Raw genomic sequence first — 26,671 nt, 5'->3', positions numbered from 1 at the left:
TGGGAAGTAAAGGGTTAGCATATGAGGAGCATAGTATGCTCTGGGCCTTTATTTGTTGGAGTTAGAAGAATGAGGCGGTGTCTCATTGAAACCTATCCAATATTGAAAGGCCTAGTTAGGGTGGATGGTGGGAGACTCTAAGACTAGGGGACACAGCCTCTGAATAGAGGGGCGTTCTTTTAGAACCGAGATGAGGAGGAACTTCTTCAGCCAGAGTGTGGCGAATCTGTGGAACTCGTTGCCACGGACAGCTGTGAAGGCCAAGTCCTTGATTATATTTAAAGCATAGGTTGATAGCTTCTTGATTAGTCAAGGCATCAAAGCTTATGGGGAAAAGGCAGGAGATTGGGGTTGAGAAGAATAATAAATCAGCAATGATGGAATAGTAGAGTAGATTTGATGAACTGAGTGGCCTAATTTTGCTCCTATGACTTATGGTCTTATGATCTTACCCAATGTGATATCAACTGGTCAGGTGGTATTATAAGTAAGTTAGTGCAAGGCACTGTTTATGTCAGGGGTGAGTCAGGAGGTGTGCCATTCATATATATGTGTGCACAAATGCATTCACGCATGGATGTGAGGTTTTTGTAAGTGTGAATTTTTGTGTGAATCTGAGTGTGTTTGTGTTCATGCCAATGCATACTTGCATGTGCTTGTTTGTCTTTTGTGTGTGTGCATGTCTGTGAGAGACCACTGTGTATACTTAAAGGTCAACAGGAAGCCACTGCAAGAAATATCTGAGACATTCCCAACATTTATTTTTCCGAACTGCTCAGAGACAGAGTTGCTCACAAAAAATGCAAATCTCATGAGATTGCATTGCTCCTGTTCTCCAAATGTAGATTATAACAAATAGAATACAGAACCCAGAACAAGACAGCACAGAAACAGGCACTTCAGCTCACGATGTCTGTGCTAAACACAATGTCAAATTAAAGTAAATCTTTTCTCCTGCCCATGGTCCATATCCCTCCATTCCTGGGATATTCATGTGTCTATCTAACAGCCTCTTAAACACAGTTATTGTATCTATTTTCACAATTGCCCAACAGCTTATTCCATATGTCTACTAATCTGCACATAAATGCTGCCCCACACAGAGAGTCATAAAGTTATAGAGCACAGGATGATGCTCTTCTGTCCAACTGGTCCATGCCAACCAAAGTTCCCACCTAAGCTAAACCTATTTGACTGTCTTTGGCCCATTTCCCCCTAAACGTTCCTATCCATGTATCTTTTTATGTACCTACCTCAACCATTTACTCTGGCAACTCATTCCAATTACAAACCAACTTCTGGGTGAAAAAGATGCCCATCAGGTTTCTATTACTTCTCTCATCACTCACCTGAAACCTACGCCTTCTAGTTCTTGACTCCCCAACCCAGGAGGAAAAACCCTCATAATTTTATACACCTCCATACGATCATCCCTATGACCCAATGAAGGAAGTCCCAACCTGCTCAGCCTCCATGAGTAATGCTGTCCCTCAAGTCTCAGCAGCATCTTCATAAGTCTCCTGTGTAGTCTTTCCAGTTTAACAGCATCTTTCCTACAGTGGGGTGACCAAAACTGAACAGAAAACTGAACTCACCAACATCTCCCTTAAGCTTGCCCCTCTCACTTTAAGTGCATGTCCTCTAGTATTTGGTATTTCTATCCTTGGAAGAAAATTCTTACTGTCTATCCTATCAATGCCACTTACTATTTTACAAACTTCTATCAGATCTCCCCTCAGCCTCCAACTCTTCAGAGAAAACAACCCAAGTTTTTTCAACCTCTCCTCAATCTCATACTCTATAATCCAAGCAGCATCCTTCAGCTCTATGTGGTCCAAAGCCTCCACATTCTTCCTGTAATTGCACACAATATTCCAAGTACATCCTAACCAAAGTTCCATATAGCTACTAGCACAACTTCTTTACTGTTACACTCCACGTCTTGTCAAATGAAAGCAAGCACGCCATATGCCTCCTGTACCACCATATCTACTTGCATGGTCATTTTCAAGGAGCTCTGGACTTGGACCTCATGACTTCTGTGTACATCAAGCCTCTTAAGAGTCCTGTCATTAACTGAATATTTTCCCCTTACTTTTGACCTTCCAAAGTGCATCACCTCATCATTGCCTGGTATAAAAAACAGCTGTTATTTCTACACCCATACCTGTAACTATATCTTGTAGTATCATTTGACAACCTTCTTCAGTGTCCAATATTTCTCATTGTCCCAAAGGTGAGCCTAGCCAGCACAGAGCACCAGTTTGCATCAGTAGCACGCACAGAAAGCACATACCTTAATTTGCAATGGAATTATAAGTAACTGAAATTAAAACTAGACTAAGCACTTCCATCCACAACCCCACTTATCAAATAATGAAACTATGCCTTGACATCACCCCACTAGTGGCTGGTGAAATGATGAGAACAAAACCAACTGCCACTTCATCCAACTGCCTGGACAAATTGTACACAAAGTGACCCTGTTGGCAGGAGTATTGAAACAAAATTCATGACAGGGGTGTAAAATGAAAATTGCAACACCCCATGTTTTAGGCTCTGCTGAGCTGAATTCTGCCCATTATTTATTTTATTTTCAACAAAAGCGAAGGACCAATAGAGGTCATTAATACGAGGGAAAGGTCCCGCCTGGACTTGAGGAAGTTATTAGAGATAATGAGCTAATGAAATATGTTAAGATGCCTGTACCCTGTGCTTCTGAATGTAATTGTATTCAGTCCATAATTAAGTCCTGGAAGCCCCCATTCACTCTGGAACTGAACTTCACTTGATTAAGAGAATCCTAGCGTCGAGGATGACTTCAAAAGAAGATGTCTCAAATCGTTAAGAATCCCCATTACCCAGGACATCCCCTCTTCTCATTGCTACCATCAAGGAGGAAGTATAGGCACTGGAGCCTGAAGACACACACGCAGCATTTTGGAACAGCTTCTTCTCCTCTGCCGTCAGATTTCTGAATGGACAATGAACCCATGAACACTACTTCACAAATTTTTTAAAAACGCAAACAAGAGGAATTCTGCAGATGCTGGAAATTCAAGCAACACACATCGAAGTTGCTGGTGAACGCAGCAGGCCAGGCAGCTTCTCTAGGAAGAGGTACAGTCGACGTCCTGACGAAGGGCCTCGGCCTGAAATGTCGACTGTACCTCTTCCTAGAGTTGCTGCCTGGCCTGCTGCGTTCACCAGCAACTTTGATGTGTGTTGCTTCACAAATTTTTGTTCGCTTTTTGCACTACTTACTTAATTTTATATACAGTATATATATCTCTCATTGTAATTTATAGTTTTTATTATGTATTGCACTGCTGTTGCAAAACAACAAATTTCATGACGTATGCGAATGATATTGAACATGGTTCTGATTCTGTCACAATGCTTATAGAACATAGAAAAGTACAGTACAGTACAGATCATTACACCTGCAACATTTTGCCAACCTTTTAGCCTACTCCAAGATCAGTCAAACTCTTCTCTTTCACTTTTCTTTCATCCACATGCCTATCTAAGAGTCTGTCAATTAGACTATGAGAACACTCAGACCTCGTTTATTGTCATTTAGAAATGCATGCATGCATTAAGAAATGATACAATGTTCCTCCAGAGTGATATCATAAAAAAACAGAACAAACCAAAGACTAACACTGACGGAACCACATAATTATAACATATAGTTACAGCAGTGCAAAACAATACCATAATGTGATAAAGAACAGACCATGGGCATGGTAAAAAAAAGTCTCAAAGTCCCGATCGACTCCCGAGTCCCCGATAGCAGGCGGCAAAAGGGAGAAACTCCCATAAACCTCCAGGCACCGACAACTGCCAATGCATTGGAAGCACCCAATAACAGCCGACACTGAGTCTGTCCGTCCAAAAACTTCGAGCCTCTGACCAGCCCCTCCGATACAGCCTCCCGAGCGCCATCGACCTCGCCCCGGCCGCCAAAACAAGCAAAGCCGAGGATTCGGGGCCTTCTCCTCCGGAGATTCCGGACCACACAGTAGCAGCGGCAACGAAGTGGACATTTCAGAAGTTTCTCCAGATGTTCCTCCGTACTCTCACGTCTGTCTCCATCAAATCAGAATTGTGCATGGTACCCTACTTGACAGATTACAGATATCATTCACCGGAGTGGCCGCACGTGCTGTGTCATGCCGCCATCTTCTCTTCCTCCTCTTATCCCTAATCCAGAAGCTTCATCGTTGAACTCCAAATGGCTTCCTTTGGTGAGGCCTTTTCTAGCTGGGGTTCCCTGGTACTGAATTCTAAGCAGGCTCGTTAGGAAGCAAAGGGAGTGGAAGGTTTATTTTTGTAATAATTTTCATACTATTTAATTAATCCTACATCCTATACATGTTATCATTGTTTTTAGTTGTTTTAAACATTATTTAATCATTTCAAATTAACACTTTTTCACTATCAGAGGCATTTACAATAAGTGCCATGACTTCTTTGACAGGAGACAAAGTTTTCCCCCAGCTTTGCTTTCTGTCAAAGCCTATCAGGGTATTCTAGGGGTAAGGTTTCTGCACAATGCCAGGAAGTGGGGCCTTGGGATTCTTTTAAATATTAAAGATGCTACTTAAATACAAGATTTTTTCCTACAAATTTAATTAACTTTATTAGTTATTTCATTATCCTCAACAATTCAAGATTTGCCCTTCAAGTTCTTAAAGTTATGTTAGTTGCTTTTGATCTATAAATGCGCAAATAAAGTTGAGCCTAAAGATGAACAACTACAGAAAGTTATCTTCGTGGTGCACATTGTGGTGTACAGATGTGATGGTTTTGTCTCAGTCCTGCTCACCCGACCTGGAACATCTAGCAGTCAAATATTGTCCATTTTATCTGCTGGGGGAACTTTCTGCCATCATCCTGGTATCAGTAAACATTCCAACTCAAGCCATCATCAGGCAGACACTGAAGGAGCTGTGGACTGTAATCAGCAATCATGAAACAGTGTACCTGATGCCTTCCCTATCGTTGCATGGATTTCAACAAGGCCAGCTTCAGAAGTCTTTGAACAACTACCATCAACATAAGACTTATGGAACTAGAGGAGCCAACACACTTACTCACTCTCATACCTCCCTCAAGAGGACTTACTGAGCCACCCATGGCCACACTATCGAAAGTCCGATCACCTGGCTGTACTTTTACTTCTGGCGTATAGGCTGAGACTGAAGACCGCAGCACTAGTGGTGAGAATCAAGAAGGTATGGTCAAGGGAGATGGAAGAACACTTATAGGACTGCTTTGAATTGGTAGACTAGAAAATATTCAAGGATTTGTCTTTGGATCTGAATGAATATGCCACAGTTATCACCATCTTCATCAAGACCTGGGTGGATACTTTATACTTTATTGTCGCCAAACAATTCATACTAGAATGTACAATTATCACAGCGATATTTGATTCTGTGCTTCCTGCTCCCTGGATTACAAATATTAAATATTTAAAATAGTAAAAATTAGTAAATATTAAAAATTTAAATTATAAATCATAAATAGAAAATAGAAAAATGGAAAGTAAGGTAGTACAAAAAAAACCGAGAGGCAGGTCCAGATATTTGGAGGGTACGGCCCAGATCCGGGTCAGGATCTGTTCAGCAGTCTTATCACAGTTGGAAAGAAGCTGTTCCCAAATCTGGCCGTACGAGTTTTCAAGCTCCTGAGCCTTCTCCCGGAGGGAAGAGGGACGAAAAGTCTGTTGGCTGGGTGGGTCGTGTCCTTGATTATCCTGGCAGCACTGCTCCGACAGCGTGCGGTGTAAGTGAGTCCAAGGACGGAAGATTGGTTTGTGTGATGTGCTACGCTGTGTTCACGATCTTCTGCAGCTTCTTTCGTCTTGGACAGGACAACTTCCATACCAGGCTGTGATGCGCCCTAGAAGAACTCTTTCTATGGTGCATCTATAAAAATTAGTGAGCGTTTTAGGGGACGGGCCAAATTTCTTTAGCTTTCTCAATAAGTAAAGGCGCTGGTGGGCCTTCTTGGCAGTGAACTCTGCTTGGTTGGACCAAGTCAGGTCATTTGTGATATTGACCCTGAGGAACTTAAAGCTTTTGACCTGTTCCACTTGCGAACCACCAATGTAAATTGGGTCGTGAGGTCTGCTACTCCTTCTGAAGTCAACAACCAATTCCTTTGTCTTGCTGACGTTGAGGGATAGGTTATTGTCTTCGCACCATGCCACCAGGTTCTTAATTTCCTCTCTGTACTCAAACTCATCATTACCCAAGATACGGCCTACAATTGTTGTGTCATCAGCAAACTTACATATTGAGTTTGATGGAAACTTGGCTACACAATCATGGGTGTACAGTGAGTACAGCAGGGGGCTGAGTACATAGCCTTTTGGAACATCGGTGCTCAGAGTGATTGTAGAGGATGGGAGTGCGCCTTCAAGAACATACCAGACATACCCAAACCTAAAGCTGTGGCTGAACCAAAAGATTCATAGTGTGCTGGGGGCTAGATCTGTGGAATTCAAAGCCCAGTGAACCAGAACTATACAAGAAGTCCAGGTATGACCAACAGAAGGCTACTTTAAGGGTGAAAAAGCAATTCTGATTGAAATTAGTTAAAGACAGAATCGGATGCACATCAGCTCTGGCAGTGTTTGCAGGCCTTTATATCCCCCAAAGCAAAACCTAACATCATGAATGGCTGCGATGCTTCACTCCCAGATGAACTAATTGCCATTTTGCATGCTTTGAAAGGGAGAATAAAAGTTCATATCCCTGTAACGTTTGGTGACCCTGTGATCTCTGCCTTGAAGGCCGATGTCAGAACACCTTTCATGAGAGTGAACCTTCATAAGGCATCAGGCCCTGATGGCGTACCTGGTGGGGCACTGAAAACCTGTGCCAACCAACTGGCAGGAGTGCTCAAGGACACCTTCAAACTCTCACTGCTGCAGTCGAAGTTCCCAACTGCTTCATAAGGGTGACAATCATATCAGTGCCCAAGAAGAGTAGGGTGGGCTGCCTCACTGTCTATTGCCCAGTTACACTCACATCTACTGTAATGAAGTGCTTTGAGAGGATGGTCATGGCCAGAATCAAATCCTGCCTAAGCAAGGACCTGGACCATACGCAAGTTGCCTATCACCACAATAGGTCTACAGTGGATGCAATCTCACTGGCTCTCCACACAGCCTTGGATCACCTGGACAATAGAAATACCTATGTCAGGCAACTGTTTATTGATTATAGTTCAGCATTCAACACCACTATACCCTCAATACTAATCAACAAGCTCCAAAACCCGGGCCTCTGTTCTTCCCTCTGCAAGTGGATCCTTGACTTCCTCATCGGGAGACCACAGTCGGTGCAAATTGGAAGTAACAGCTCCTCCCCACTGACAATCAACGCAGCTGGACCTCAAGCATATGTTCTTAGCCCACTGCTCTACTCTCTACACCCACAACTGTGTGGCTAGGCACAGCTCAAACACCATCTATAAATGTGCCAATGACAGAACTATTGTTGGCAGAATTTCAGATGGTGACAAGGAGGTGTACAGGAGTGAGATAGATGAGCTTGTCGACTGGTGTTCAAACAACCACCTTGCATTTAACGTCAGGAAGACCAAGGAATTGATTGTGGACTTCAGGAAGGGGGAGTCGAGGGAACACACACCAGTCCTTATCGAGGGATCAGCAGTGGAGAGGGTGAGCAGTTTCACGTTGCTGGGTGTCAATATCCCTAGAGACCTATCCTGGGCCCAACATATTGAAGCAATTACAATGAATGTACAACAGCAGCTATATTTCATTAGGAGTTTGAGCAGACTTGATATGTCACCAAATACACTTGCAAATTTCTACAGATGTATCATGGAGAGCACTGAAATTGGTTGAATCATCATCTGGCACGGAGGGGCCACAATATAGGACTGGAAAAGGCTTCATCATGGGCCTCCTAATTGAGGACATCAAAGGCATCATCACAAGGCAATGTCTCGAAAAGGCAGCATCTGTCAGTAAGGTTGCCCCATCACCCAGGACATGCCCTCTTCTCATTGCTACCATCAAGGAGGAGGTACAGGAGCTTGTAGACTCACACTCAACATTTTAAGAATTGCTTCTTCCCCATTGTCATCAGATTTCTGACTGGAAAGTGAGCCCACGTACACTACCGTACTATTTTTACTTCTTTTCGCTCTGTTTCTGTACTACTACAGGTTGAGCACCCCTCACCTGAAATGCTTAGGGTTGGAAATGTTTCAGATTTCGGATATTTTCTGATTTTAGAATATTTGCACCTATATAATGAGATAGCTTGGGGATAGGACCAAAGTCTAAACATGAAATCCACTGACATTACATATACTGCTTATACACATACCTTGAAGGTTGTTTTATATAATATTTGTAATAATTTTGTGCATGAAACAATAATGTGTACATTAAACCAACAGGAAGGTAAGCTATCAATATCTTAGCCATCCAGATGGACAGTCAGTGGCTGTTTGGCATCATTCCCAACTCTGAATTTTTGTGCTACCAATAAATAGTCTTTGCCTTACACTTGTTCATCACACATATGTACTGCTGTAGCCCTTCGGCATGCGAGATGTTTATCAGTGATGATCATGATGAAGTCATCAATTAATTTATCTGCTGCTTCATGATCAGCAGCTGCTTTATCCCCAGAAATGGTTAAAAATATAATGTTGTGCCTTACCTTAAATTATGCAACCAGCCTGCTGAGTATTCACAATTACCTCAATTTTCAGTTTGTCATGATAAACCTTTGCTTGTTTCATGATCAGCATATCATATGCAACACATGTTCACACCAACGCTGATACTTCCATTCTTTCAATACACAATTGAGATCTTCATTTTCACCTTATGCAGTGTTTTTCTATTTTTCATTAACTTCTGTTCATTATATATGCGAGGTCACTTCTCAGAACTGTCTGTGGTGCACAGAGACCCATGCATCACCTGGAAACCTTCCCCGCTCCTTGTGGAATTACTCATTTGTGACGTCATGCCAGCGCTCAAAAAAAATTTGCATTTTGGTGGTTTTCGGAGTTTGGAATTTTGGATAAGGGGCGCTGAACCTGTATTTTAATTATATATAATTACAACATATGTCAGTGATATTAATAGTAATTCTGATTCTGAAGTTAAATGTCAGATCAGGAAATTTGTAAAACAGTGCATATGAGAAATCCTTGATTGGCTTTGAAGGTATATATATATACTGTAATTCCTGAGGGTAATCATCCAGTGTACACTGCTGTGTATGGGGTGTCCAGAGAGTGGTAGCACCTCTGGTGGAGGGGCTTGTAAACACAAGAGATTCTGAAGAGGCTGGAAATCCAGAGCAACTCACACAGAATGCTGGAGGAACTCAGCAGATCAGGCAGCATCTATAGAAATGAATAAACAGTCGATGTTCTGGGCCAAGACCCTTCTCCAGGACTCAAGGGGCTTGTCAGGTCCATTCTGGGGCAGCTCACGCACCTTTGGTCCCCAGTGGACACTCAGCTCTCACTTGTGACCCCCAGTATCTGTTTGCATGTGAGAGTGGCTACACGCTGCTACACTGCTTCCACATGCAGGCTAAACAAGGCAAGGATATCCGGTGGGCCTCATAAACCGGTGAAAAAGGGACATGCCTTTCCTACCATGGGAAGTCTGTTCTGGCAGAATGGTTAGAGTAGATCAACAGTGAGATCCAATGGCTAAGAAAGCAGTTCTGAAAAAGGGCATAATAAGGTACAAACGAAGTCATGGCTATCCACTGCAGCCTAGACGCCAGTTTGTGATGACTACTCGTACCACTAGAACTGGACTTCTGAGGTCAAGAGACTGGAATTGCCCCAGCGCAATGGCTTTCCCACTTTAAAACTCTCCCACACAGGTTTCACTGTCATCATCGGGACAAGGGACAATCAACACAGTCATGTTCTTTTAATTGACTAAATGAACAAAATTAGTGCAGACACCTAGTTCAGATTATAGACTGCTGTTATACAATGCTTTCAACAATTGCATCATCCAAATCATTACTTTCATTGTAGCATTCAATATGATTTCATTGCTTTCAAATTCTTTTTCGTTCCTAACTTGTTGAAGCAGTGAAATTGTTTCATTTTCACTCCCGGCCATTTGTGGCATCTCCAAGCATGAATGCTTGAAACTGCAATGAGCAAAACAATTCCGAATTGTTCTGCTCTCCCTCCACCCATTTTCTTATTCTGGCTTCTTCCCCCTTCCTTTCCAGTCCTGATGAAGTGTCTCAGCTCAAATGTTTACTCATTTCCAGAGGTGCTGCCTGACCCGCTGAGTTTCTCCAGTATTTTGTGATCATTGATCTGGATTTCCAGCATCTGCAGAATCTCTTATGTTTCTAAATTTTCTTACTGCTTATTTCCCAACTATCAGTGACACATGCAACTGATGCTATTAAAATTTGTTCACCCTAAGCAAGGTGTAGTATCCAATGGCAACACGGTTCACACAACTGACACTAGTTAGAATCAATATATATATATATATACAATCTTAATATAATTTATTTAAACATAATTAATATAGTTAAGTAAATAAAGTTGATAGAAAACATTGCATTTAAATAAGTATCTTTAAAAGTAAACAATCCCAAGGCACCACTTCCTGGCATTGGGCAGAAACACTACCTCTAAAATAGTCTTTGACAGAAGGCAAAGCTAGCTGATGCAAGAAAACATAACATAACATAACACACAGTGACCATTTTATTAGGTTCACCTGTACACTGGCTCGTTAATACAAATAAGTAATCAGCCAATCATGTGGCAGCAACTCAGTGCATAAGAGCATGTATAATAAGGTTCAGATGTTCAGTGTTGTTCAGACCAAACATCAAAATGGGGAAGAAATGGGATCTAAGTGACTTTGAGCATGGAATGATTGTTGGTGCCAGATGGGGTGGTTTGAGTATCTCCGAAATTGCTGATCTCCTGGGATTTTCACACAAAACAGTCTCTAGAGTTTACAGAGAATGGTGCAGAAAAACAAAAAATGTCCAGTGAGCAGCAGATCTGTGGGCAAAAACGCCTTGTTAATGAGAGAGTTGCTGCCCTAAATGCCAGTGGTCTAACAGGCAGTAACTACAAAATGAAAGAGGTCAGAGGAGAACAGTCAGACTGATTCAAGCTGACAGGAAGATGACAGTAACTCATATAATTACATGTTACAACAGTGGTGTGCAGAAGAGCAGCTCTGAACGCACAACACGTCAAACCTGGAAGTGGATGAGGTACAGCAGCAGAAGGCCATGTTATTAAGTCAGAATCAGTATATCAAAATCAGGTTCAGTATCACTGGTATATGTCATGAAATTTGTTAACTTAGCAGCAGCAGTACAATGCAATGCATGATGAATTTAGAATAAATAAAGAAATTACAATAAGTATATATTAAATAGTTAACTTAAAAATAGTGCAAAAACAGAAATAATAAAGGTGTGAAGTAGTGTTCATGGGTCTACTTAGAAATCGGACGGCAGAGAGGAAGAAGCTGTCACTGAATCGCCAAGTGTGTGCCCTTTGGCTTTGAACCTCCTTCCTGATGGTAACAACAAGTGGAAATGTCCTGGGTGATGAGGCGATGAGGGTCCTTAATAATGGACATCACCTTTCTGAGCTACAGTACTTAATAAAGTGGCCACTGACACTATATATATATACATACACACATTTTATATATATATATATATATACACACACACACTATATATATATATAAAATATAGTAGTAGAGCTACTAGGACTTAATGTTTCAATCCTTATGGTAAGTTGGCACTCTCGATGTTGGCAGTCGGTCTGGAGTGGTGACAAGAAGGGAGGGTAGGTACGTCATGGGGGTCATCAGGTGGGCACCCTCCTTTTTATAAATTACACTAACTTCTTTGGGCATTTTCCTTGAATACAAAGTTTGCTTTCCCTTGGACAGCATCCAGTGAAAGTGACAAAATCTATGGTTGCTGCTGCGTGCAAGTGCACAATGTGTGGTGTTGGGTGAGATCAGCTGGGATTGGATCAGAGCACAGAGTCAGCATTCTAAGTTGCATGGCCTGTTACAGTGAACCACCCAGAACAGAAAAGTTTTGCGTAACATTTGGGGCAGGGATTAAAGTGGGAGGATGGAACCTAAGAATTCCGCCCTTTTGCTTTTCCACTGCTTCTGATGCTGAGCACAACCTTTGTTAATGTTGATGGCAATTAACTTGGCACGGATGTGGCAGACCAGAGGACCACCGCTGTGCTGTACAGCTAGACGACTTATTCTAACAGAAAAGCCAGCCGCAGTGAAGGTAGGGGCAGGGACATCCTGAAATATAACATTCAGCTGACAATCATGAGCATGGGAATTTTATTACTCAGCACTATATATAGAATACTTAGAAAACAAATGAAAAGTTTTCTGCTTCTCACTTCGGTTTTGTGGATTCTAATGTGTGTTGGTTTAGTGTATAAAATTATTATTTTTCTTGTAGTTTAGCTTTTCCTGTGCTTGCTTGTATTTTTATATAATCAGCTCTACATATGTAATTGTTCAGTGAATTTTTCAGTAATTGTAATGTAGCTAATTCTGTATTTTTCCAGAAGTTTCTCTGCACCAGGTGTCATGCCACTGAAACTGGCTATTTCATGGGTTATTCTTACCTCTGGAATGTCCTGTTTTTGTCTAATCTCACTTGTTTGTAATACAAAATGACCACAATTTCTCTGTTCTTTTCTTTTTCCTGTTATTCATTTTCCTGACACTTAACAAACGACTGTAACCAACAATTTTATGCCACATTCTTGACTTTCAAAGAAATTTTGGATTGCAAAATCACCATGATCCAACAGGTGGCTGAAGAAAGCTATTTTGGAACTGCAGAATTTTCCACAAATGGGGCAGAGAATTGCCAAATGGAAAGTAGTTTGTGAGGTGATGCTCTCCTTCCAGGTCTTACATGGAGCTTCTGTATGATGCCAATACTGGGAATCGAGACTCTCAACAGCATCCTGAATGTTTTTGTCTCCACTTTGAGTGATCTTGGGCCAGTGAATCCCAGGAATTGTTCAAAGTTCAAAGTAATTTTTTTTAAATCGAAGTACATATATGTCACCATATACAATCCTGAGATTTTCTTCTTGTGGAGCATTAACAGTACATAGAAGGAAGCATAATAGAATCAATAAAACACCTCACATGACAGAGGTGGCGAACAGTCAATGTGTAAAACACAACAAACTGCAAATACAAGAAGAAGAAATAATAATAATAAATATCAAGAACATGAGTTGCAATCCTTAAAAGAGTGTGGATAGATTGTGGAATAAGTTCCAGGGGGTGGGGGGGGGGGGTGACTAAAGTTATCCCCTCTGGTTTCCGGTTCAAGAGCCTGATGGTTGAAATGCAATAACTGCTCCTGAACCTGGTAGTGTGGGATGTGAGGCTCCTGTACCTCCTTCCTGATTACAACAGTGAGAAGAGAGGATGGCCTTGATTGTGGGATCCTGATTGATAGATGCTGATTCCCTGCGACTGCTCTCCTTGTAAATGTGTTCAATGATGGGGAGGGCTTTACCTGGGATGGACTGAGCTATAGCCACTACTTTTTGTAAGTTGTTCCCTTCAAGGGCATTGGTGTTTCCTTACCAGGTCATGATGCAACCAGTCAGTATATTCTGCACCATGCATTTATTGAAGTTCGTCAAGTTTTAGATGACATCCTGAATCTGCACGAACTTCTAAGGAAGTAGAGGCGCTGCTGTGACTACTTTGTAATGGCAGCTACATACTGGATCCAGGACAGAGTCCTCTGAAATGATAACACCGAGCAAATTAAAGTTGCTAGTTCTTTCCACCTTTGATCCCCTGATCAGGACTCCGATTTTCTCCTCCTCTAGTCAATAATCAGCTCTTTACTGTTGCTTCCAGTGAGTGAGAGGTTGTTGTTGCAGCACCATTCAGTCAGATTCGCAGTCTCCCTTCTATATGCTGATTCGTCACCACCTTTGAATGGGCCAATAGACAGTGATGTGGTCAGCAAAATGAAAAATGGCATTGGAGCTGTCACACAGCCTTAAGCATAATGCGAGTAGAGCAGGGGTGGCTAAGCACAGAGCTTTGTGGCACACCTGTACTGATGGTAATTGTGAAGATGCTGTTGCCAGTCCAAACTGACGGGGGTCTACAAGTGTAAAAATTGAGAATCCAGTTCTATTGAGGCCTATATTATTGATTACCTTTGAGGGATGCTCGTACTGAATGCTGAGCTGTAGCCAATGAAGAGTAGCCTGATGTATGCATCTTCACTATCCAGGTGTTCCAAGCAGAGGGCATCTGACGTTCACTTTTTGTGATAGTAGGCAAATGGGAGTGGATCCAAGTCGCTCCTCAGGCAGGAGTTGCTATGATTCATGGACCAACCTCTCAAAGCAATTCATCGCAGTGGACGTGAGTGCTAAAGGATTATAGTCATTGTGGCAGGTTGCCACGTTCTTCTTGGGCACGGGTATAATTGAAGGCTCCTTGAAGCAGGCGGGTATGTCAGACTGCCAGACTGCTGAAGCAGGAGGTTAAAGATATCAGGTATCACTCCAGCCAGCTGAATTGCACAGGCCTTCAGTATTTGGCCAGGAACCCCGTCTGGGCCAGATGTTTTCCATGGGTTCACCCTTCTGAAGGGTGCTCTCATATCAGCTTCTGAGTCTGAAATCACAGGGTAGCCACTCCACTGTCTCCTGTGAGCACCTGTTTGGTATTCTTACTTCTGGAGCCTTCCTTTTTATGCAGGTAGGAGGAGGACAGCCAAATGATTAAATTTCCCAAGACGAGGTCTAGAGATTGAAGGGTAGGCAGTCCTAATCATAGTACAGTAGTAGCCGAGTGTGTTGAGACCTCTGGTGTGCAGGTGATATGTTGATAGTAATTGGGCAGAGATTTCTTCAAGCCTGACCGAAGTCCCTGACAACAACTTGAAAGGCGTCACAGTACGCTGTTACTTGCTTGCTAATCGCGGCACTCAATACATTGCATGCTTGCTTAACAGCAGCCTTTGGCGGATTTGAATTATGGACTACTTCCTTTTGGTAAAGGTAGGCATCTATGACAACATTCACCATCCCCTCAATCCACCAGTACAGACGTTGGTTGATTTAGGAAATGAAAGGAGTCGCATGTAGGACATAATGAGTTTATGTCATGAGTTTATGACATCTATTCACCTCAAATTCCCAAAGAAGCAAAGAGCCAATAGCAGGTATGCTTTAAAGTTCTGCAGCACTTTCAGTCGTAGAAATTTAAAGACATATTCAGAGTTATCTGCAGACCAGTGCTACTTACAGCAGTCTCATTTTGGAAAAGGAAACAGCACAGCACAGGAAGAGGCCCTTCACCCTGCCCTGTCTACACAGACAATGATGCCAACCTAACTCATCCTGTCTGCCTCCATTTACTGCCTGTTCACGTCTGTCTAAATGCCTCATAAATGTTGCTATTATATCCGCTTCTACCTCTTCCAAGCAAACACCACTCTCTGCATAAAAAGCTTGCCTCATAAACCTCCTTTAATCTAACCCCTCTCAACTTAAGCCAATTCACTTTAGAATTGACAATTCTGCCCTAGGAAAGAAAGACACCTGCAATCTGCACTATTTATGCCTCTAATAATTTTACATATTTCTGTCTGGTTTTGATGTTCTCTGCCTGCACCTTCATTTCCCCCAGGATCAATAAAGTATGACTATGACTATGACTATGGCTATGTTTCTTATCTAGCTCCTCCTTAAACATTGTGATTAAATTGGCTTTATGAACTGCTGTGGTAGCACATTCCACATTGCAGGAATCACAGACTCATGCAGAATAGAAGGAGGCTTCCAGCCAGCTTTCTGAATGAGCTTCTAGCTAATCCCACTCTTTTCTTTCTCCAAAGCCCTGCAAAGGATATTCTTCTTGAAGTACATAACCAAGATCCTTCTAAAAAATAAACACTGAATCTGTTACCAAAAGACTTTCAGGCAGTGGTTTCCATTTCATTTCTATCACCTCCTCATTTCTACTTTGCTTCTTTAATCAAATTAATTCAACACACATCTTTTCGTTTGCAGCTTTCTCCATCTCCCTCGCCCTCGTGTGGGGGAAATGTGAACCTCCCACCTTTACCTTCCCTTCCTGGTCTGCATAAAGCGAACACACAGAACACCAGAAAATGGGAGCAGGAGTTGGGTCAGTGACTTCTCAAGATTGACTCGCCTTTCAATATGACCAAAGCTGGTATCAGCTCCTCATTTCACAATAGTCGGCTATTTTCTGATCTTTCATAAATTTATCTTCCTCCAGCTTAAATATTTCTAACAAACTATCCCCACAACTGTCTGGGGTAGAGTATTTCAGAGACTCCATGACAAGAAACTTCCCCATACCTCTATTTTAAATGACTGGTCCTCTATTTTGTAATTAAGTCCCACTTGTTCTAGAGGGCCCCTGAAGCCGATTATACAAACTGCTAGAACTGTTGGTCTGCCTGTTTCTCCACCATCAAACAGATATGAGGCAAGAAATCCCAATCCATTTTATTGAATCGACTGGTAGTTTGAGTGTTGCTGGCTTTTAGACAGCTTTCCAATGTAGGTAACAACACAGGAAAAATATTGATTTGAAATAAGCTTTCCACTAAATAAGACCATAAGACCATAAGATATAGGAACAGAAGTAGGCCATTTGGCCCACCAAGTCTGCTCCATTCAACCATGGGTTGATCCAATTCTTCCAGTCATCCCCACTCCCCTGCTTTCACCCCATACTCTTTGATGCACTGGCTAATCAAGAACCTATCTATCTCTGCCTTAAATACACCCAATGACTTGGCCTCCACAGCTGCTCATGGCAACAAATCCCACAGATTTACGTCCTTCAATCATGAAGTCGTGCCCTCTTGTCCTAGAATCCCCTACCATGGGAAATAACTTTGCCATATCTAATCTGTTCAGGCCTTTTAACATTTGGAATGTTTCTATGAGATCCCCCCCTCATTGTCTTGATCTCCAGGGAATACACCCCAAGAGCTGCCAGACATTCCTCATACGGTAACCCTTTCATTCCTGGAATCATTCTTGTGAATCTTCTCTGAACCCTCACCAAAGTCAGTATATCCTTTCTAAGATAAGGAGCTCAAAACTGCACACAATACTCTAAGTGTGGTCTCATGAGTGCCTAATACAGCCTCAACGTCACAACCCTATTATATCCTATACCTCTAGAAATGAATGCTAACATTGCCTTTGCCTTCTTCACAACCGACTCAACCTGGAGGTTAACCTTTAGGGCATCTTGCAAAGGACTCCCAGGTCCCTTTGCATCTCTGCATTTTGAATTTTCTCCCCATCTAAATAATAGTCTGCCCGTTTATTTCTTCCAACCAAAATGCATGACTATACACTTTCCAACATTGTATTTCATTTGCCACTTCTTTGCCTATTCCCCTAAACTATCTAAGTCTCTCTGCAGGCTTTCTGTTTCCTCAACACAACCCGCTCCTCCACCTATCTTTGTATCATTGGCAAAGTTAGTCACAAATCCATTGATACCACAGTCCAAATCATTGACATACATCATAAAAAGCAGCAGTCCCAACACCGACCCCCGCGGAAATCCACTGGTAACTGGCAGCCAGCCAGAATAGAATCTCTTTATTCCCACTCTCTGTTTTCTGCTGACCAGTCAATGCTCCACCCATGCTATTAACCTCCCTGTAATTCCATGGGCTCTTATCTTGCTAAGTAGCCTCATGTGCAGCACCTTGTCAAAGGCCTTCTGAAAATCCAAATCCAAGCACACCACATCTACTGCAACTCCTTTGTCTACTCTTGTCACAAAGGGGGGTGTTGGGAACAGACCCAAATGCAAGACACAGACACTGAAGTACTAGGAACAGGACAAGGGTGCAGGACCTGGGCTAGGACGTGGACAAGAAACAGGGAACCCGGACGAGGAACTATGAACTAGGAACCTAGCTTGGACTCCGAGCCAGAGACTGGACAAGGACCCAGAACCTGGGTCTTGCCTCGGGCTTGGACCCCAGAACTGGGCAAGGACATGACATGGCTACAGGACAGGACGAAGCTGGAGGCTGGAGGCTGCGGTCTTGGAATGCGGAGACTGATAACTTGGAGGCTGGAGCTCGGGGACAGACTGGGAACTGTACATCAACGTAGAGCCGGGACTTATCTTTAACACGATACTAACACGAGACTGGACAGTAGATGGACATAGAGCCAGGACTTATCCATGGAAAAGCTGGGACTCATCTTTATCTCCACACTAAGGTGGGACAGGTCCATCGGTCGGGTAACGGCAGAAAGGCCTGACTTACCCAACAGAGGCAAAGACAAGACAAGACAGATCCCCCCGCAGGGCAACGGCAGAACGGCCTGACTTACCCCACAGAGGTGAGGACAAGAGGGGACAGATCCAACCGTAGGGTAACGGCAGAATGGCCTGACTTACCCCACGGCGGCGAGGATAAGAAGAGGCAAACTCCGAAGAACGACAGACAGTTCCATCTCTGCATTGGGATTGCTCCAAGTTGCAGTTACAGCCAGCAACCTCGGCTGGCTACGGAAACAGCCGGATCCCTACCTAGCTCGGAGTGGCTGACAGCCACTCAGCTGGCCTGGGAAACGGCTGAATCCATACTGCAAAGACAGCTCCGATTACCGACAGCAAGGTTCCATGAAGCGACGGTTCTCCAATGCGGCCTAAAGATGGCAAGTGGCCGCTCTAGCCCCTTCCACTGGCAGGTTGCTCCCAGGGAATCTTGACAAGACGAGCCAGCCACCCACACTCGACCCTAAGGCTATCTCTTTTCCAAGCCTCAAGATGGGAATCAGGTGCCTATGATTAACCCAACCGAAACAAGGGACAGCTGGAAGACCCGGAGTCTTGAGTCCATGGACTGGACCGTGAACCAGAATGTGGAATTCACGGACTGGACCATGACAACTCTGCTTGTAATTTCCTCAAAGAATTGCAGTAGGTTTGTCAGGCAGAATTTTCCTTTCAGGAAACCAGGCTGGCTTTGGCCTATCTTGTCATGTGCCTCCAGGTACTCCGTAATCTCATCCCTAACAATCAATTTCAACAACTTCCCAACCACTGATGTCAGGCTAACAGGTCTATAGTTTCCTTTCTGCAGCTTCCTACCCTTCTTAAATAGCAGAGTAGCATTTTTAATTTTTCAGTCATCTGGTACAATGCCAGAATCTATCAATTCTTTAAAGATGATGATCGTTAATGCCTCTGCAATCTCTCCAGCTACTTCCTTCAGATCTATATCTTCAGCCTATAGTTCCCTTTCTGCTGCCTCCCATGCTTCTTAAATAGTGGAGTAACATTTGCAATTTTCTAGTCATCCAGTACAATCTATCAATTCTTGGAAGATCATTAATGCCTCTGCAATCTCTCCAGCTACTTCCTTCAGAACCCAAGGGTGCATTCCATCAGGTCCAGGAGATTTATCCACCCTCAGACCAGTAAGCTTCCGGAGCACCTTCTCAGTCATAATTTTCACTGCACAAACTTCACTTCCCTGACACTCTTGAATGTCCGATATACTGCAGACGTCTTCCACTGTGAAAACTGATGCAAAATACGCACTCAGTTCCTCTGCCATCTCTGCATCTCTCATTACAATATCTCCAGCATCATTTTGTATTGGTCCTATATCTACCCTCAACTCTCTTTTACCATTTATATACTTAAAAAAGCTTTTAGTATCTTCTTTGATATTAGTCATCAGCTTCCTTTCATAATTCATCTTTTCCTTCCTAATGACCTTTTTAGTTTCCTTCTGCACATTTATAAATGCCTCCCAATCCTCTATCTTTTCACTAGCTTTGGCTTCCTTGTATGCCCTCTCTTTTGCTTTTACTTTGGCTCTGACTTCAATTATCAGCCACGAGAGTGTCCTTCTTCCCTTCGAAAATTTCTTCTAATTTGGAATATATCTGTCTTGCACTTCTCTCATTTTTCACAGAAACTCCAACTATTGCTGCTCTGCTGTCCTTCCCACAAATGTCCCTTTGCAGTCAAGTTCGGCCAGTTCTCCTTTCATGCCACTGCAATTTCTTTTATTCCACAGAAATACCAACACATTGAATTTTCTTTTCTCCCTCTCAAATTTCAATGTGAACTCGATCATATTGTGATCACTGTTCTCTAAGGATTCCTTAACCTTAAGCTCTCTTATCCTTAGTGAACTCCAGGTCATTGTACAACACCCAGTCTAGCACAGTCGATCCCCTAGTGGGCTCAACAACAAGCTGTTCTTAAAAAGCCATCCCTTAGACATTTTACAAATTCTGTCTCTTGAGGTCCAGTACTGACCTGGTTTTCCCAATCCACTTTCATATTAAAATCTCCAATGATTATCATACATGGCTTTTCTGACACACCTTATCTATCTCCTGCTGTAATTTGTAATTCACATCCCAGCTACCGTATGAAATACCTATTTCATGCAGTAGTGAAGCTACTCTGAACTGCGTAACATGTGCACAAAAACAAGTACATAACAATACTAGCATAAATCTTCATTCACTGCACCATTCAGTAAGGTATGACCTGAACGAACGGGCATTTTGACTATTTTATCAAGGCTTTTTCCAGCCACTTCTCAATTTTCATCATGGTTGGGAAGAAATAATGATAAAAAATTGGTGAGAGAAAAACACAAATAGAGCTCAGTTGTCCAGGAAATGCAAACAAAGATCTCAAGATGGTTTTACAACATTTTGGTTTTAAAATGTGGGATGCTATGGATGTTATTTTAGTTTGTAGTTCTGCCCAAATAGAAGTTAATGAGCCTAGAATTAATATTGTAACTGTTGAACCAATGTGCCCTCTGAAATGATTTCAAGAAATAGATAATGAAAATAAAGGACTATCCCTGAATAAACTGTAATACTGACACTTTGGATCATATTGCTCCAAGAATGAGTTGTTTAATTACAAATGAAGTGTAATGTTACACCTGTACCTGGCTGGATAGGTGGCACCCACCATTCAGCCAGCTGTAGGTAATCAGTGCAATTATTGCATTAGGACAATTAATGAGCACGGTGTCAAGAGAAAAAAATTATACATATCTGGATGGAAAAGGAATTGATAGGTACGGTGAGATCAGAGACTGATTAAGCCATCGGAATGCTGTTCTTATTTGGCCTGATAGGTTTTAATCATTCTTCTAAAGCAAGGGTTCTAAACCTCTTTTATGCCATGGACCCCTACCGTTAACCGAGGGGGTCCATAGATCCGAGGTTGGGAACCTGTTTTCTAAAAGTAGCTTTAAATGGCTTCTCCATCATTTATCCCTTTTTATGTTCCCTCCTTTAACCCATGGAGCTCGGCTTCTGAAAACTAATCATAAAACGACACTGATAGTTATGTAAGGTCTCCTGCCTAGGTCTTGTCACCATGCCAGCTAAAGAAGAAGAAACTATGCAAGTAGTTGAGAGGAGACTGGGCTGTCCCACTCTTGGAGCTCCCAAACCTCTTGGAGCATAGCAGCATCAAATGGGACACTGCTTCCCTCTCTCAGAGGGAGATTTTAATTGTGAGAGGCAGCAAAAGAAACTGTACAAAAAGAGGATTCATTTACCAAACTTTTTCATTTAATCTTACTATAACAAGCAGCAGAAGATGAGGAAGTGCCTATATTTCAAGCTGGTGTATCTGTGCTGACATTTCACAGATAGCAAGTACAATTGGAACACTGGAGGTGATGTGGCTGTTAAGTTCCATTACACAACAACATGGCAAACTCTGGCAGCAACCAGGGCTCTTAAACTACCCCTCCTACATTCAGTTCTATCAACAAACCCATGTTTCTAGAAACTTTGCACTTTGATCTTCCCACCGTTCCACTGGAATTTCTCTCTCTATAATAGATCTCCACGCACATACATGTAGCATAGGTTACAAAAAAATGGCAGTTTAGAAAAATCAGGAAAGATCTGCTTACCCGGCTGTGCCAATAAGAGAGCTGCAGAGAAAGAGAGGAAAAGGATCAAATCTCAGAAAGAATCAGAGGCATCTTCCCATTCTTCATTGCAACAGAGTAGGTGGTCTGCAGTTAGTAATCACTCCTGACTCATTTCATCTCCCTGATATGAAATATCTCATGTTTTGATCCATTTTGTGGCTTTTGCAGAGCATACACCAAAATGTACTTTATTGGATGATCCAAAAATATGTCTTAAGGATAAGAATCAGAGAGAAATACATTTACCTTACATCATGATGCAATATCCTGATCAAGGTTTGGGACATCCAATTTGAGCCTCACCTGAGGCATTTCAACTTAATAGTTGCTCACTGGAATGCAATGAAGTGGAATGTGGGCTCTTGAGGGTAAATTATATTTTATAGACTTGCGCGGAAAGTTAGGTCGAAGGGTCTATTTCTGTGCATTACAACTTCATGACTTTAAATTAAATAGTAAACTTCTTTTTATGGAGGTTGGGTTACAAGTGTAAGGAAGTTATGTACAGGGATTTGGTGAAGTTTTGCTCTCCTTATTTACTGTAGGCTGCATTTGGTTTGTAGATGCAAAGATTTGATAGATTTATTCCTACTATTGATTTAAGAACGTATGAAGATGATAGTTACAAGTGGTCAATTTACTAGTTAAGTCCACATAACTGGACTAACAATCCAGAGACTTAAGTTCAAATCTCACTGCGGCAGCTTTGAAATTCTAATTTGTATTTACAATTTGGATACAACAACTAGTGTTAGCAATGATGACCACAGATTCTGTGAGATTTTGTAACAAAAAGGTCTGAATTACAATTTTTTCCTGCTGGAATAAAGGAATTCCAGAGTCACTACATGACATCAATCTTTAAAATGGCATTTAGGAATGGGCATTAAATGCGAGTGATGCCTTCAGTAATGAATAGAAAAGGAAGGGAGCATAGTGCCTTCAAGGGGAAGAGATATGGGGAGGGAAATCCAGGGAATCGGAGTCAGATGCTTAATGGTGGATATGCGCAGTTAGAGGAATACAGAGCTCCCAGGAGTCTGTCTGAAGTTATGGGAAAACAAGAAGGATAAATCTATAGAGCATTCCAACCTTTTTTATGCCATAAAGCAAGGGGTCCATGGTCCAAGTTGGGAACCCCTGCCATAGGGGAATCTAAGCATGAGAAAGAGAAGTTTAAAATTGAGTCCTTGGTAGACTGGAAGCCAATCCAAATCATTTGCTGTGTCGAGGAGTGGAAAGGACTAGCGGCAGTTAGCGAGAGTCTTGGGGACGTTGGACACTAACAAAAGCATTAATGAGGGTGAGAATGATGACATTATAGGGTGAAGGAAAGTAGAAATTGTGATGGAGAGGATCTGTATACATTTGTTCAGGTCTCTGCTTATCGCTCTCAATAGATGTTGTCCAGTGTCTGCAGCATTTACATTTTACATACAAGTTCATAGTTTGAATCCAGAGATGGCCTTTAATGGGATATAGTGGTTAAGACAATTGATGCGTTTGTTGGTCAGCACGCTGTGCTTGCATTAACAACTTATTGCAACGTGAAGAGAACAGATAGCTGTCATTCACTGCAATGCCCTTAACATGATGTGCCTCAGGCAGAGTGGCTGGCAGATCAGAAAGTACAATACTCACTGAACTTCAGAGTTACAACTTTGGGGAATAAAGTGGAATAAGGCACGATGAAATGCAAATTACATCACATCGCCAAACAGGGAGTACATTGGCTTCAATATACTTTTGCGACAAATATGACTTGATCAGAATATTTACATACAAGGCGAAGGAAATGCTGTCCAACACTTTGGGACCTTGTTTTACGGCAGGATTTTCAAACAGATCATTTTTTTTCTCTCAGACTGGAATTTGAATCATTAATTCCAATCACTCTGACAAAAATTGGATCTTGAGTCCCACAATGAAGCAACATCTGGGTTCTGCTACACATCAGCTATTCCCACATTCTCTTTCATACTGTTTGTTCTTTTTTGGAAATGCTCTCTATGCCAATCGTTGCTGGGCACTGGGATTATGTAATGAGCCAAAATGAAAACCATGGGAAGTCAATGGCATCCATTGAGTTCAATGTACACAGACCGGATTTCTAGCAACCCAATATAAAACGTATACAACAGGAGCCTCACTAACAGTGCTAGGTAGTTTTTGTACTGATGCACATCCTATCTTGTAATAGTTTATATCCTTTTTTTAGTTATATTTTCGATGATGAGAGAAGGTAGCAAGAAGTTCTCCTTGGCATCTAATTTAAAATAATTGTAACAATCTGGGTTAAGTTACCTGCTATGTGAACTATTCTACTGACAACTTGGGGAAGACAACTCAACTGCAGTGCTTAGTTTTAATAACATAGATTAATTTCTGTAAAATCTGCTGAATTAAACCCACTCCATTAAAATATACTAACTTACATTTAAATTCCTAGTAATCATAAAAAAAACTCAGCAACATATATTTAAGTATCAAAGTACTTAATATTGGAACATGGCCAAAAGATAAATATACCCTTCTGAAAGAGGTTTCGATTGCTTGAGAGACTTGAAGTGGAATTTCCCTCCAGAGTGTTTATTATCTTAAGTAAGTTTCTGAGGATCTTAACTAGCTATGGAACTGTCGGGGCAACGGGTAGGGGTGGGAAAATAGTGGAGAGCAGTGCGTACATTGGGGTTGGTGAGAAGGCTTCTAGTTCCATATTCATTGTAAATATGAGACTGACTATATAGGCCACATTTGTATAGCCGTATCTAACTTATGAGTTGGATATAAGTGGCCCACGCCTCTCCAACCACAATACTACCATCCTCATCTCAGGTACACACACACACACACACACACACACACACACACACACGTATCTGCACATTCTCTTTTTGATCTTAGTACTTAACTCAGAAGGACCTAATTATACCCAAGCCATTTGTGAAAATTTGCTGGACTAATTAGTTCATTTCAAGTGAAAACCCAAATCTATTCCATTCTGAGGTGAATGCCTGGTTGAGACACCTCTGCCTATCCATGAGGTGTCCTTGCCGTAGCTCAACTGAAGGTTTAGAAGGTTCTAAATGCAGCAAGCACGCCCTCAGAACTCCATTTTATATACTCTTTTTAAAATGCCAACACTGTACTTGTTTAGTAACAGCAGTGGTTTCAGACCCTTGCTCTTGTGAAACAGTGAGACTGTTCTCACCCTAGAGTCTGCTACTCACCCCTGTCCAGCCTCCCCATCAAATTGTTCCAGCATGTGTTACTTTCTCCAATAACAGATGCCATCAGAGGGAACAAAACCATGTTTACTTTCTACGCTTAATATTTTATATGTTGCTTTCCAGTCTTTGCAAATGTATCAATGGCTCCTTTCACTTCGTAACTTTGCCAACCAGCGTTCAGCCAAAGCTACTAAGGGAGAAGAGTACTCGAAAAGGTTAAGGGTGCTGTAGCTGAATCCGGTTTGTGCCATTCACATGAATGGTACCATTGCTTTGCCAAACCTGCAGAGCCTCCACTTTGCTGGTGGCCTGTCACGAAGAGTCACACAGCTTCACTGGCATGCTTCTTAAACCAAACCAAAGCAAAGTACAACACAGCTGGTCATTCAGTGTGCAGGGCAGCAGCAGAAGAGCAAACACATCAACAGAAATGACAGTATGGCTAAACATATTATAAGCATAGAGGAAAAGTATGCTTAAAGGAACAGCATCCACTTTGTATTTAAGACTCAGCATTACATAAGCTTAAAGTGTCACCCAACTGAATCCCAGACAGCAAGGTTTTATTAATTGGGAGAAGAAAGGAAAGAGAAATAATAAATGATTATAAGCTACAGCTCGAAATTGTGTATGTCATGTTTAAAATTAAGAGGTAAACAGTATTGGACTGGGCGAAAGAAATATGGGACTTTAATATTCATGTGAGTTGTCTTATCGAACACCATTTCTGTTGTTCTATCAGGCGAAAAGTTTAGATTAAAATGACTTATAGTGTCTGGTTTTCATTTCCATATACCTCTGCATAGACCATTCAAATAATTGTTTTCCCCATCAACAATGAGTGGGTATGACCACATTAATCATCATAAAATATGAAAGGTATTCTGTGCAAACTCATAATCTAAGATTATGTTGAGATCATGACAGAATGGATTTGGGACCTTCTCACATCATGCACAGAATGATATCGAGCACAGGACATGGCAGCACTGTACAGGCTCTTCAGCTCATGATAGTGTGCCACCTTTTAACCATTTCCTCCTACAAAACACTCCAATTTTCTATCATCCATGTTTCTATCTTAAATGCCTCTAATGGACCCTCTCTTTTACCAACCCTAGCTGGCCGTTTTATGCACCCAGCACTCCCTGTGTGAAGAACTTACCTCTGACTCCTCCTCCCCCATACTTCCTTCCAATCACCTTAAAACTATGCCCCCTTGTACTGTCCATTCTACCCTGGGAAAATGTCTCTGGCTATCCCCTCTACTTCTTCTTCTTATCATCTTGAGCACCTCTATTGTCGCCCTCCATTTTCCTTCGCTCCAGAGAGAAAAGCCCGAGATTGCTCAACCTATCTTCATAAGACAATATT

The 26,671-nt window shown here is 42.0% G+C and overlaps 1 protein-coding gene across 6 annotated transcripts in view; it reads right to left on the bottom strand.

Moving 5' to 3' along the window:
* Positions 1-26,671, bottom strand: part of slc8a3 (solute carrier family 8 member 3) — a 518,329-nt gene that overhangs the window by 131,893 nt on the left and 359,765 nt on the right. For all 6 annotated transcript variants that reach the window (XM_063052126.1, XM_063052143.1, XM_063052133.1 and 3 more), the window contains one exon: positions 22,047-22,067. In XM_063052126.1, the coding sequence (XP_062908196.1) occupies positions 22,047-22,067 (21 nt within the window). The remainder of the gene's footprint in view (positions 1-22,046; positions 22,068-26,671) is intronic.

Source organism: Mobula hypostoma, chromosome 1 (genome assembly GCF_963921235.1).
Source record: "Mobula hypostoma chromosome 1, sMobHyp1.1, whole genome shotgun sequence".
Classification (NCBI taxonomy): Eukaryota; Metazoa; Chordata; class Chondrichthyes; order Myliobatiformes; family Myliobatidae; genus Mobula; species Mobula hypostoma.
Note: the sequence above shows the minus strand (reverse complement) of the source record. Positions and strands in the feature narration are given on the sequence as shown.